Source organism: Hemibagrus wyckioides, linkage group LG09, assembly GCF_019097595.1.
Source record: "Hemibagrus wyckioides isolate EC202008001 linkage group LG09, SWU_Hwy_1.0, whole genome shotgun sequence".
Taxonomy (NCBI): Eukaryota; Metazoa; Chordata; class Actinopteri; order Siluriformes; family Bagridae; genus Hemibagrus; species Hemibagrus wyckioides.
Window position 1 is genome coordinate 17,330,317 of NC_080718.1, and position 13,778 is coordinate 17,344,094.

At 39.4% G+C, this 13,778-nt stretch overlaps 1 protein-coding gene across 6 annotated transcripts in view; it reads left to right on the top strand.

Annotated features, from left to right (window-relative positions):
* Positions 1 to 1,167: 1,167 nt before the first annotated feature.
* mapkbp1 (mitogen-activated protein kinase binding protein 1) overlaps positions 1,168 to 13,778 on the top strand; it is a 31,692-nt gene continuing 19,081 nt past the window's right edge. For 3 of the 6 annotated variants that reach the window (XR_009205769.1, XM_058399021.1, XM_058399022.1), the window contains exons 1-2: positions 1,169 to 2,314; positions 6,002 to 6,093. Coding sequence is in view for 4 of the 6 variants with exons in the window: in XM_058399021.1 (XP_058255004.1) it covers positions 2,201 to 2,314; positions 6,002 to 6,093 (206 nt within the window). In the remaining 2 variants the exon portion in view is untranslated. Of the gene's footprint in view, positions 2,315 to 5,141; positions 5,303 to 6,001; positions 6,094 to 13,778 lie in introns of those variants that run through there. The other 3 variants (XR_009205770.1, XM_058399023.1, XM_058399024.1) reach the window with 3 other exon arrangements.

The window sequence follows — 13,778 nt, forward strand, 5'->3', positions numbered from 1 at the left end:
GCGGCTATGCAGCCCCATATGCAACAAACTGTGATGCACTGTGTATTCTGACATCTTTCTATCAGAACCAGCATTAATTTCTAGCTCGTCTGTTGGATCGGATCACACAGGCCAGCCTTCACTCCCCACGTGCATCAGTGAGGCACCAGGGCTGCCCATGACCCTGTCGCCGGTTCACCACTGTTCCTTCCTCGGACCACTTTTTTAGCCCTTGTCAAACTTGCTCAAATCGTTACGCTTGCCCATTTTTCCTGCTTCTAACACATCAACTTTGAGGACAAAATGTTCACTTGATGCCTAATATATCCCACCCACAAGCAGGTGCCATGATGAGGAGATAATCGGTGTTATTCACTTCACCTCTCAGTGCTCATAATGTTATGCCTGATCGGTGTGTATATATAATATATCCAAATCGGCTATTTATGATTTAGGCTGATGATTTTAAGGTGAAGCTTGCTTCTTTGTTGAATTCACCATCCCAAACTTTCGTGTATTTCCTCATTTGTAAGTCGCTTTGGATAAAAGGATCCGCTAAGTGAAGAAATGTAAATGTTTGTAGGTATAATATAGCGCCTGTAGAGGGCGCTCTTTTTGTTTTGTTTTTAGTTTTTAAATGCATATGTATTAAAAAACAGTAATCAGTTGGCTAATTGATTATACCACTTCCACAGATGTATTTTAGCTTATTTGATTTTGGTTGTTAGTAGAAACTTTACTTATTTGAGCTATTTTCACCCTTCAAATGGACGCATTGTGATGTATAAATGCTTAATATTCCTAGAGGAAAGATAGCTGTACGGATTTGATGATCCAGAGATCAAACATGTCACAAAATAGCGCCGAAATTCCCCCAAATACTTCCTAGTTACTAAAAAATACTAGTCATATGACATTTACAATGATTGACATAAAGCATCATTCATCATGCATAAGGGCAAATCTAAAGAGCTCGCTGGTGACGTCATACTCAAATAAATATGCCTGGCCACGCGTGAGAAAACCTTTCCCGCGCAACATTTTTCATTAAATAAGGCTTTTACAAGCATTCACAGGAGCAAACACGATACACTTTTTATCCTGGGAATGCATGGCGCAGTGGATCTGCTGAGATGAAGCGGTCTGTCGCTGGATGGCAGAAGTGACCTCTAGTTAAAGCAGATGGAGCTGCGGCTCTGATCCTCTGCTGTGTGGGAAACCAACAGATTTCAGCCAGCTAGCTTAGCTTTTACACTAACCTGGATAGCTGACAGTTTAGGGTTTAACAGCGGTCTAAAATAAACCATGATCAGGATTGCTAGTAAAATATCTAAACAAACCGGAGCAGCGCTAGCGTGTAGCTGACCCTTTATAGAAGTAAGATCCAGCATTGACCAAGCTAGTGGTTGCTAGGAAGCTAGCTAGCTATATAGGACGCTAAGATTAATATAGGTTACACCAGTTCAAGACAGGATGCTATGACAATCTGTAATTTTTGGCGGACATGGTTGAAGGCGTGCTTATGAGTCTGTATTTTATTTAAGAAGCCACTTGAGACTCTAACAAACAAGCGGTGAGTTAAAATCCCTCAGCATTCTCATTGGGAATCAGCTGTCGGTGTTATTTCACGAACACTAGGCCATATTTCAGTAGAACAAAACGCAACGTGTGAGAAAGTACAATTTGGCTTCTTGTGTATAATGCGTTTTTTTTTTATCGTTTCACCTCTTATTAAAAGCAACAAAAGCGCCGTGGCTCGGTTCATTAGTGGGCAGATAAAGTGGTGATTAGTCCACACCGGTCGCTCCTCCTACACTGACAGCCGGAGCTAGTCCGCGTTTTATATTAAAGCTAGGTTTGTATGCAGCGGCAACGAGAAGAGGCTTTTCCCCAAAGAGAGGACTCGGAGCTCAGGGAGGAACTGCTGACTGCATGAGAATGAGCCATGGTCCGTTTCACCACATCATCCACTGCAGTCAGGAGAAAGACTTTTAACAGCTCCGAGCAGCTTTACTGCAGAAGAACAGGACTGCAGCAGCTCACAGGACCAGCACAGCACCGGCGACCTGGTTTCCTATCATCAGTACAGTAATGCCTGAACCTTACATCCTAGATTATTTAAGACACCATGTAACGTTTAGAAAATAGTCTGGGAAAAGAGCGATTTTTCAAGGTTTTGAGCTTAAAAGTAGCAGTTAGATTTCCATGAGAAGAGATCAAGATGACGATGGAAAACTCGACCATTAAGAATCGGATTAAAAACCTGCTCCGATCTCCTTCGATCAAGCTGAGGAGAAATAAACCAAGAAACAACAAGGAAAACCTGGGAAATAAGGTATGTCCTCTGTTCTCGGCACAGAAAGTAGAGCACATGGTGCCATTTAAATGTCTACAGTAGGCTGTTATTTGTGATGGAGCATGTGCGTGATGGAAACCCTGTGTGTGCTAATATTTAACCCACTATAAATGTGTTTTATTTGGGATTTACACAAGCTGCACGATTGGTTAATCAATCTCCATGAGGATGATTGCTTAGTGTGTATGCTTTGTTAGGTTTATTAAGGCCATGGGATAATTGTAACAGCTGTGTTAGCTATTGTAATGATAAAACCTCAGTGAAGGGCATCAGCACTGCAGAAATCTCACCTACATACTCTTCTACACAGTAAATCTGATTATATCAGTGACTTCTCTAATCCAAATTATAGCTTATGGTTTAATTACTTTATTTATATGATATTTATGGTTGAATTGATTTCATCCCCTGTGATTGATTTTCTGCTATAGCTCTGTAAGTGGAGTGTGCTGTGTGCTTCATTAGCTAACTGACTGCTGCATTCCATACTGATTGACTGTTTACTGCTGCAGACAAATGCTCACTGTACTTTCCGCTCCAAGCCAGGGAGTTCCTGGGACTTGAGGACTGTTCATAATGTTAAGCCATGCAGAAACATTCATTCAGGTTTTGACCTCTGCAGCCTACTATTATGATACTCTTTGCAAACTCATAATAACCTGATTACACACCAGTGTATGTGACTAGCTTAGACAGTGATCAGGCATAACATTATGACCATCTGCCTAATATTGTGTTGGCCCCCCTTTTGCTGCCCAAACAGCCCTGACCCGTCATGCACTGTGTATTCTGACACCTTTTTATCAGAACCAGCATTAACTTCTTCAGCAGTTTGAGCAACAGTAGCTCGTCTGTTGGATCAGATCACATGGGCCAGCCTTCGCTCCCCACGTGCATCGTTGAGCCTCGGCCACCCATGACCCATTTGCCGGTTCACCGCTGTTCCTTCCTTGGACCACTTTTAATAGATACTGACCACTGCAGACCGGGAGCATCCCACAAGAGCTGCAGTCTAGCCATCACAATCTGGCCCTTTGTCAAACTCGCTCAAATCCTTACGCTTGCCCATTGTTCTTACTTCTAACACAGCAACTTTGAGGACAAAATGTTCACTTGCTGCCTCTAATATATCCCACCCACTAACAGGTACCATGATGAGGAGATAATCAGTGTTATTCACTTCACCTGTCAGTGCTCATAATGTTGTGCCTGATCGGTGTATTAAGAAGGCATGCTTGACTGTATTGTGTGTTTCGAATTCTGTTCAATCTAAATTAAACATAATTGTAAGCCACTAATGGCTGGTCCATTATCTAAGCCTGTGTAGTTAGACTCCTGCATTCTGTTTAAAAAAATGTTTAGCTTACAATTTCTCCAGTATCCCAAAAACTTTTGCTTTACACTAGAGTTTTCTTTAAAAGAAAATGTTCAGTTTCCCGCTAAAAGAGACTGAATATACAAGACTAGACAAAGGGAACATTTGCACATACATGTACTGTAGTGGTTTGCAAAAGAACACTCTTTTTTGTGTCCTGAGGCTCCTCTGTTGTGTAGCTTCAAATGAAAGTTTGCTCCTCCCAGCTGTAAAGTTTTTGTTGACCCTTAGAATAGAGATGGTTCCTTTGTTCTACCACATATTAGCTGTGAAAGTTGTCCACAAATTTCCTACTTAATTCCAAACCCTTAGCTCTAAAATGCATGACATATATCCAACCTTGGTAATTGGATACCTCCCTATCCTGTACATTTTATTGTTTTCCTGCTCAAAACATACTTGGTTCAACTACTAAGCTAGTTAACATGATTTCCCGGGTTAAATGGGTGTGTTATAGCAATGAAAACACTAAAATATGCAGGACAGGGTGTGCTCCAAGACCAGGCCTTGGAACCTGTGACTTTATATTCAACCTTGTTTTCAGACTTGCCGATTCTGTACAAATGTCCGTAACAATTTAGGCATACAATTTAAACAAGTTTTAACAAACCATCCCACCATCCACACATCACCTCTGACCTGCACAGGGTGGGGTGGATGTCATTCCTTAGCTCTGTGTTGCTTATAGCCACCAACAGAGATAGACTCTAGATAGGTCTCCAATAAATTGTGTTTAAATCTATACTTATTTTATGCTCTTTTCATGTCATACGTGTGAGTAAACAATGTCTGTGTGTGGGTCATATACAGTATGTTTTTTAATCACTGTTGAAAGGTCTAAAGAACAAAAAGGACTCAAGGGCTCATTTTTCCTGAATATTTTTGGATATGTTGTTTATGCTCTTATTTTGGTCTCCACGTAAGAGTGACATTGGCCCTTTTTTAAGCACTTCTACAATCGACAGATTATGTATTCTTCTTACTATGCTGGAATTCATTCATTTGTTCATATTGCCATAGATGTTTGAATATAAACATGTCAGTTTCTGTCTGTTTCAGCATCACTGGTCATTTCTATTTGTGCACAACTGTGGGATTAAAAGCAGAATAACTTTTTCACATTTTCACAACATGGCTCTAGCTGTTTAATTATGCAGGAGATCATACCTCTGTGCTGTTTATTTTGGATTGTGAAGATAAGTGCTTCAGGTTTGAGTAAGCCTGACATCACTAAACCCTTTATTCATGTGTGCTATTATGTGAGAGTATTGTAAGGGTGAAGAAAAAGTACTGGCTCAGTTGGTCATGTGATGAGCCCTGATGGACAGATACAGCAGAAAAGGAACCGACTGATGTGTGTATGAGGGCAGGGTTATACTAACCAAACGCGCACACATTACTTTCTCCGTCTTTTAAGAATTCATATGCATGGGTTTAATGGATCTTGGAGTTTTGTTGAAAAGAAGACATGGGTATGATTTGCACCTCGTTGGCTTTTGGAGCAAGTGTATTGCTTAAATGAACCTTGTGTTTAATGAGGTTGTACTGAAATGTTTCCGGTAAAGAGACTGGTTAGAGCTAAAGGACTTGATGTAAGTGCTTTCATGCTTCTTACTGCATTTTATACACATAGTAGTTCATGTAAATAGTTTCCTATTGTCAGTTGCATAATGGCTGAAATTTTATATGTATATTACTTTGTTTTAAAGCATAATAATATTTGCTTGTTACAAATGTTCAAAGTCTAACAGTTGTAATTGCTTCTAACCTTGAATTTGCACTGCAGTGGAAATTCTTAACTCATAATTTCCATTTCAAATGACAGCTCTGTTTTGGAGGGTTAGTTATCAGTGGACCTGTCCTGGTCCAGCTAGGCTTTTAAACTGTTTGTTCTACAGAAGCGTTATTGTGCAGGAGCTTGTCTGAAGTCCTGTAAATTTGAGGCACATTGCCTTTTATCATGCATCTGGCACACAGACAGATTCCACCCTTTCCTACCCAGACAGCTCTTCTTAAGCTTTCGTAAGCTAGAAATGCAATGTATGTGTAATGTGACACATTTTTTAGATTAGATTTTCAGTTTTCTTTTTCTTTTTTAAATGTAAAAGGTTGTTTGTGTGCTCTTCTTGCAATATTACCTCCCAGCAGAGTTTTGACTGATGGTATACTTGGTTTGTGACCAGTTTTGATGTATTCATTAATGGAGACTTCAAAGCACTTTTGTATGGCTCTCTGAATAAGGGTGTGTTCCAACTGCCGTTAAGGTAAATATTTTTCTTGTTATTTTGCAGGTGACTCTTGAAAAGGTTTTGGGAATTACTGCTGCAGGAAACCGTGCCTTGGCTTGTGACCCTCACTCTGGTTTGGTAGCATACCCTGCAGGGTAAGTAACACGAGAAAACCTACATAGCATACATTTTTTGCTACGCAAGAGCAAGCTCAATTCTATAGGACTGGCTGTCATGCTTGTATCAATTTTCAGAAATAGAGACAAATAGCCATTGACCTCTTTTATTGAATTGAATTATTGAATGCTTGCAGTATTGAATTATTAACTATATCATTGAGCACACTCGACAGTACAAAAAGTGCTATCTGTGCTGTTTGGAATTCTTAGAAAAGAGAGTCCGAGTGCAGAAACAGAGATAGTTCATTTGCCAGCAATCTGATAACAGCTGTGTAAGCATGCACAGAAATTAGGTGCACACAGACCTTTCCATATATATATATATATAAAAATAATATAAAATACAGCTCTGGAAAAAAATAAGAGACCACTGCCCAATCTCCAGATGTGAACCCTATTGAAAACCTGTGGAATGTCATCAAGGGGAAGATGGATGGTCACAAACCATCGAGCAAAGCTGAGCTGTTTGTGGTATAAAGTTACCCAACAGCAATGTGAAAAACTGGTGGAGAGCATGAAGCCAAAACGCCTGCAAATCTGGGTTATTCCACCAAATACTGATTTCTTAACTGATTTGTTATTTATCCAAAGCATTAACACAATGTGTTTACAAATTATTTGCATTTTGTTTTATTTGAGTTATTTAAGCTCTGCAGATACTGCATGATCTTGGGTTATTTTGATGTGTTGTCATTTCCTTTAAATATACACTCTAAATAACAATAGTTATATTTTTAATTTAGGAGAAATATTGTCAGTAGTTCACAAAAAATGAAACAAAACTGTTCATATCACCAAAACATGACCTGTAAGAAAAAACTGACTATTTTGCAGTGGTCTGTTCTTTTTTTTCCCAGAGCTATATGCCTATTGGCTTATCATGCTGTGGTTTGTCCAAAAGGCATCCACAGTATGTTCCCGTATTTCTGACAGTATATGTGAACCCCAAAGAAAAACACTCCACAGGTCTTAAATTGTGTATGTTCATGTTTTCTTCTTGCACTGAAACAGATGCATTTCTGCATGGCTGCGTTGGATTGCTCTGTCCTTCAGTTTGGTAATGGCCAATAATTGTTTGAAAACTTTGGGAAAGATGGCAGACCCTGAATTTAAACTGGATGCTAGTAATGTATACTTCTTGGTGATTTAACATGAAATGGATTAGGATGTAGTCTGATAACCTTGGAAACCTGGTCATAAATTTGGGGGTTAAGAGCCTTCTCTCAGCCGCCACAATGAATGGTTTTAGTGCTCACTCTCTATTGAAACCGTTCTTTTGTCATACGTTTTTTTTGTCTTTCCTTAACAGCAGCTCTACTATAAATACATATTACTAGTGCTGAAATGGTCTGTTGAACTGATTTAGTTAAGCAAATGCTCTATAAAAAAATGTCCAGTACCTTTATCTTTCATCCATTCCCACCATTCGGAATATAGTTGGTACACTGTGTAATAAGTGGAACCCTTCTTATCAAGGTATTCGACAGCTTTCTCAAGGGATGCCTTTAGTCTGCAGCTTGCTGATTAAGCCAAGTTACCAGTTGGTGCAGACAACTGACTATGGACTGCTCTGAATATAGTGTGGAGCACTATGAAGAGTGCACATAGGGCAATCAGATGAGACCCTGCAGCTGTTCTGCCGAGTCTGTTCTCCTGGTGTGAAAGTTACAGTGAAAGGTTTCTATCAATGCAATAGATTTCCAGGTTTGTAAAAAGGTTTGTTGTTCAGTGTCCTCTGTCTCTGAGCTCAACCATAACACAGCTATGATTCAACAAGTTGCAATTTGTAGTTCAAGTGATATTTATCTCTCGTAGTTGTTATGAATGCAGTCCGACTGTCTTCTTCTTATGACTGGTTATTAAAAGCTTGCTGAGCCCCAGGCCCTGTTGTACACAGTAAGAAAACAGACAAACACTGAATTTGGGTTAGAGAACAGGATTTCCTTCAGTGACCAGATAACTTTTAGGAGGTTATTTATACTTTTGACAAGAAGATCATCTGTTATTATAGCAGGTGGGATTTACTCTGCATGAAGACAAGTCAAATTCCATTCCACTCAAACCCATGATTTTTTTTTAAGCTTGCACATTTGTATTATTGACAGTTTATAGCTTCCCAAATGAGGGTGTTGCACGTTGGTTTCAGATAACTGATACATATTTTACATTCTCTCCAAGTTCAAAGTGCAGACAAATGGTCCAGGGTGAATTGACTGATAATTCACTTGTACTCACTAGAGGAAACTGAGTGTTCATTTAGTTCAGAAAGAGCACTTAATTCAATTTGAAGCCCTCTTTGTTGGTTAAACTTGAAGCACTCTTTAGGGAGGTGCCCTTTTCTTACTGAAGTGCACCTAAATAAAAAAGATGGGGAGTACTTATTTGGTCAAGAATGCCCTCAATTAGTCTGACTGGCCTTTTCGGTCATAGGCACTGTGGTTGTTACATCATATGTATAATATGCTGCTGTTGCAGATTTAAGGACTTATTTTTAAGCTGGATTGTAGCTAGACTTTTCTTTCACTATTCATGTTCCATAGTCAGTGTACTGTTGCCCAGTAAATGAAGAAAATCTCAATCTGCAGCATGAATCCAGGAGGAATACGACAATCATTTTCCACATTTCCAACATGTTAAATTCAGAGTGGCTTGCACTGTGGTCGAAGTGTACTGGAGTTCAGTCAAACTGCATGGCCAAGAGAAATGAAACAGACAGGATTTAGACCCTACTCTGTGACACATGACACTTTTCTCTTCTCTTTATTTGCCTGTGTACGGATACAATGGGAGTCGCCAGCTTTTAGCAGGGCTCCTTTGTTTACTGTGTCTTCAGTTAATGTTTTGACAGCTTTGTGTTTCTATATACTTATCAGCCTGTTCAGAATCCTGCACTAGTTCCATTAACATCAGAAACATTTGAGAGATTGTGAATATATATACTGTTGTTGATTTTTGTTTTATTTTTAGTCTTAAAAGCTATTTGCTAAACGTTTGAAAGGAATAACCTTACCGTGTCTTTAATCAAAAATATTGAGCATGCTTAAAAGCAGCACGTTGCTGCATAGGTTTCTAGAACATGAGCAGTACAGTCAGCCATGTATGAACATGTGGGTCAGATGCTCTGTGTCTCTCAGCATTGCATCAAAATGGGTCATTAGGGCTGATCAGATAAGTGACTTGGAAAGGAAGAGAGGAGGATTGGAAAACGGAGAGGAAGAGAAGCTGGAATGGATAGTATGATGAAATCGGAAGAGCATAATTGCCCATTTGTTTTTTGGTTTGTTTGTGTGCGTCTGTGTTTAGGTGGGTGGTGTGCTGTTTTCCACTGTGCAGCCTGTATCTCTACTGCGCTTGGGACTATTAATCCTATATTCGTAATCTCTCTAAGCATAGCAGCACAAACTGAATTAGACATTATGTGGAAAATGCTGGCACTTTAAAAGAGATTATTTCATTTCCTCTCTTTCCACTGAAACTCCTGCGATATAAACTGCCCCCATTGCGAGTATTAAAGGCAGAACATAGTGCCAAGACTCACAATCCATGTGCTAAAGTGTTCTATCCTGGCAGCTGTGATCTGAAGCTGGAGGATTGGAGAACCGGGCTCAGTCTGCTCAGCCTGTGGGAGTCCAGGATCAGGAGCAGATCCTTGCTAACACCAGAGCATCAGGGGGTTGGGCTCTTGAGTTGGAAACGGATACTCTGACAGCGAACCTGGATCAGTGTGTATGTGTGTGAGGCTTGACCACCTGTCTCTGTGGTTTATCCCACTTACCAGATGGAGCAAGGCAGTGGCTATCACACCATGTAAAGCACTTTTACTTGACCCTTTTAACTCTCCCTTGCTCACCCAGAAAGAAAAGGTACTTATTGCTCATGGATCAAAGTATTTGCCCCTCTCTGTATTGTGGACAGAAATGGAATGACTAATAAACCAAAACACATTTTGTTAACATTGACTCTGCATTGGTTCTACGGTACCGAGGGTACTCTGAACATGCTTGAAATGTAAATGTTGTTCGTGTTTGTCTCTCCTCCCTGAGCCATCTCCTTGAGGCGTTGATCAAGCTTCCAAACTCTACAGGCCCTGGGGTCTCAGGGCTGCCTGGGGAAGGAAAATTCCACCCTGAAACACTAAATATGTTTATAGTGAATTTTTTTTTGTCATGCACTTGCCAGTTCTTGGTGCTAATTTATTGCTATTTTAGTGCTGTATTTTCATTATGCCTGTGAGTAGATACAGTGCCATTTAAAAGGAGGTAAATTTTTGGCTTTCATTTTAATAAGAAATTCAAGAATTGGTGGAAATCTCAAACGTTCCAGATTTAAATGCAGCTAAACAATGCAGCTGCAATGAGATTTATTGCATCTAGATTTGTCTCAGCTAGTTACAGATGATTTGATCAAGCTTGATCATTGATCATGTTTGATGCTTGACCTTGATCAAGGGCAGTGGTATCAGCATGAAAGTTGAAGGTACTGATTTTAAGGTAAATTATGCAGAAGAGTAGGTGAGAGAGCTTGACAGATTAAAGGACTAAATTGTTGCATCAGTGTTCTTGAGAAGAGATGAATTAGCAATGCCATTACTGAATAATTTGTAGATTAAATCTCTCTCTTATGTAATGTCCTCTGGAGACTCCGACTGTGTGCTTTGCTCTCCAAATTATGTCAGAGGTTTATTGGTTTCTCGTGGGACACAGTACAGCATGTCATCATACTCATGGCTATCACGTGCAGAAATTCTCCTAAGCTGTTAATTAGCCTACAGCCGTGAGTCTTTTCCATTCAATGATTAACATGCCTAGTTGCACAATCACAATTCACTTTTAACCTGTAATGCTGCAGACCTGACGAAGCTGATTTCAGTTCTGTTGAACATATCATTGTAATTTGTTGAGCAGCCCATAATTCTAAATTGTTTATGGTCTGTGACAGCTGTACTATCTGCAGGTATCTCTTGATCCAAGCATGGCAACACTTGATTGAGCTGATCCTGGGTGGGATAATGAGCTGGACCAGCTTGTCTGACAGTAGGCAAAGACATGATACATACGATGCCCTATGGAGTTCAGCACATATTCATGTGATATATTTATTTATTTTTAAATACCCCTCCCAGTATAAAAGTTGCTTCTTTTGCATTGGCATGTAACTCACTAAATATTTAGGAATTTTTATTTTTCTTCATTGTCATGCTGTTGTTCATGTATATCTGTGTGTGTCTCTCAGGTCATAGCTGTACAGTATCACATCTTTAAAACAAACAAACAAACCAGTCTTCCCACTTCAGTTTGACATGTTCACGTCATTTTTATGTATTCAGAAGACTGGATACTTAACACCAAGTTTATGTTCCCAAGGATATCAAATACAATGAGGCTACTCTGTTTCTATCCTATCATTTACATTTAATCAGTTGGCTGATGCAAGCAGCTGAAGGCACAACAATACAAAGTGTTTTATGTATCTGAAAGTGTGTGTAAGGTTAATGTCAATTTCAGAACCTAAGCACTTGCAGTCTTTGAAAATGTACAAAGTTTAAAATGTTTTTTTTTTCCTGTACAGTGTTAAATTTGTATTTCAGAGCTAATGTGTTTATTCTCTGAGATGTTTAATAGTATGTAAAGAAAAATAAACCTTTTATAGTGAATATCATCCAGGTGTTTTTGTCTGAGGCTAGAACTCTTTGAGGAAATGGAGGACACATTTTTGACTCTGTAAAGGTGAAATAGAGAGGTCTCTATAAGTTTTCTCATTTAGGGTTAGGCCGTGTGTGTCTGCTGGTTTGTTTTGGCATGGTAGAATTGTTTTAGATGTATCCGCCATTGTTATGTACACATTATTCTTGTATGTTAATCACAGTATTATAGTTATTACTGGGTGATTAGTACTGGTGTTGGACCGAGGTTAAAATATCCCCATGTGTCAACTCAAATGTAATTAGTCAGAATTAGTGATCAACTGCCAAGTGTTGTTAAAGAATAATGCCAGTCTTTAAACAGTGACCAGCTTGATGGCTGATAAGTGCCAAATAATTAAAATAGCCGGCCATGAGTTTAACAGCCTTGGTGTATGAACGAAAACATGCCCCAAAGCTGTTTTCTTTCTTACTTTATTGTGATCCTGCATTATTCTCTGTTGTTCCTCTGAGGTAGGTTGTGTGTTAAAAAAAAAAAAAAAAAAAAAAACCTATGGAAAAATATCCTTTCCAGTTGCTTATGTCTTTGCACATGTGTGTTACACATGTATAGGCTCCAGCAGACCCCCGTGACCCTAATTAGAAATAAGCCGGTATAGACGATGGATGTTACACATGTGCTTATATGTTTCCAAAATTGGTTCAGTCCAAGCAACAAAATCCAGCTGCTCTGGAGCTCAGGGAACTAGAAATGAGGACAGTGTCTTTTCATATTTATCATAACCCAAGCAACAATGAGGAGAAATAGCTAAACAGTGGATTTATTTTGGAGTCTTAACATGTACATGAAATGCAGGCTAGGCCACTCCCTTAAGCTTACCCTGTCTTGTGTCAGTGTTGTTGTGCTGACTGATGTCTGGTTCACATATGAGTGTATCTGATGTAAGATGAACTCTTTGTACTCAAACTCGTCCTGTGTGTGTGTTAGTGTGTGTTTGTGTGTAAGCGCATCTGTGTGAGCCCTGTAAATCCTATCACAAGCTCTGTATAAATAGACCTTAAAATCCATTAAGTGCATTAGTTTTCAGTGGCGTCTCTCTTCCTTTGCCTGTTCGTCCTCTAAAATAATTCTTGTAGCATGTCGAGAACTGCCTGTCTGCCTGTGTGCATGGTTCTGTCATGTGTTTTTGATGAGTCAAGTGTTTAGCGGCAACTTTACTGACCCACAGTTCCTCCACAGCTGACACACAGCTGTATACGCCAAAGCTGTATGACAGGAAAGCATGATGATGGCTCTTTAACGCCCTTTTCCTGTGATGACGCTGTAGTGCCTTTAGCAAAAACACATTTTTCTAAGTGGTACCGCCGTCTAAAATTCAGCCACTGATTCTGTCTGTATTTTGCACAATTGTGTGTATTAAGTTGGCAGAGAAAACCTGAGGTTTGAGTGACCGCAGCTACACTGCTGATAAGAGCTTGTCCATGTGTCTGTGTGAGAGGACATGGCTTATGACTGATTTAATTTGATTTTATCCTTAGGTGTATTATTTTAGTCAGTAGGGATCCTTGTATTCTGCTTCAGACTGTAGAAAAGACTTTGTTTAAAACAAAAAAAATTAGTCGTCTTCCACATAAGTCAGATTGGAGCTGGTGAGTATAACGAAATCAGGAGAGAGAAACCTAACCTGTGGCACACATCTTTCTGACTTCCTCCCACTCCTGATTCTTCCTGGTTTAATCATCACTGTTGGGCTGTGTTTCTGGTTACATACTTCTGTAGAGTAGGCTGATGAAGATTAATAACAGCTTGGATTATAATTCTCCCACTTGGCTCTTTACTTTTATTCTCTCATATGACTGTCTGTGAATTTTTACAGTTGCATAAAGAAGCAATTGGCTTTTCCCACAGGGCAGTTATATTTCTGCTGTTTTGTTACCAACAGTTTTACAGAACTTTTCGGACATGATGGCATTTAAAAGAATAATAGTCAGTGTTTATTTGCAGCCCTTTTGAAAAGGA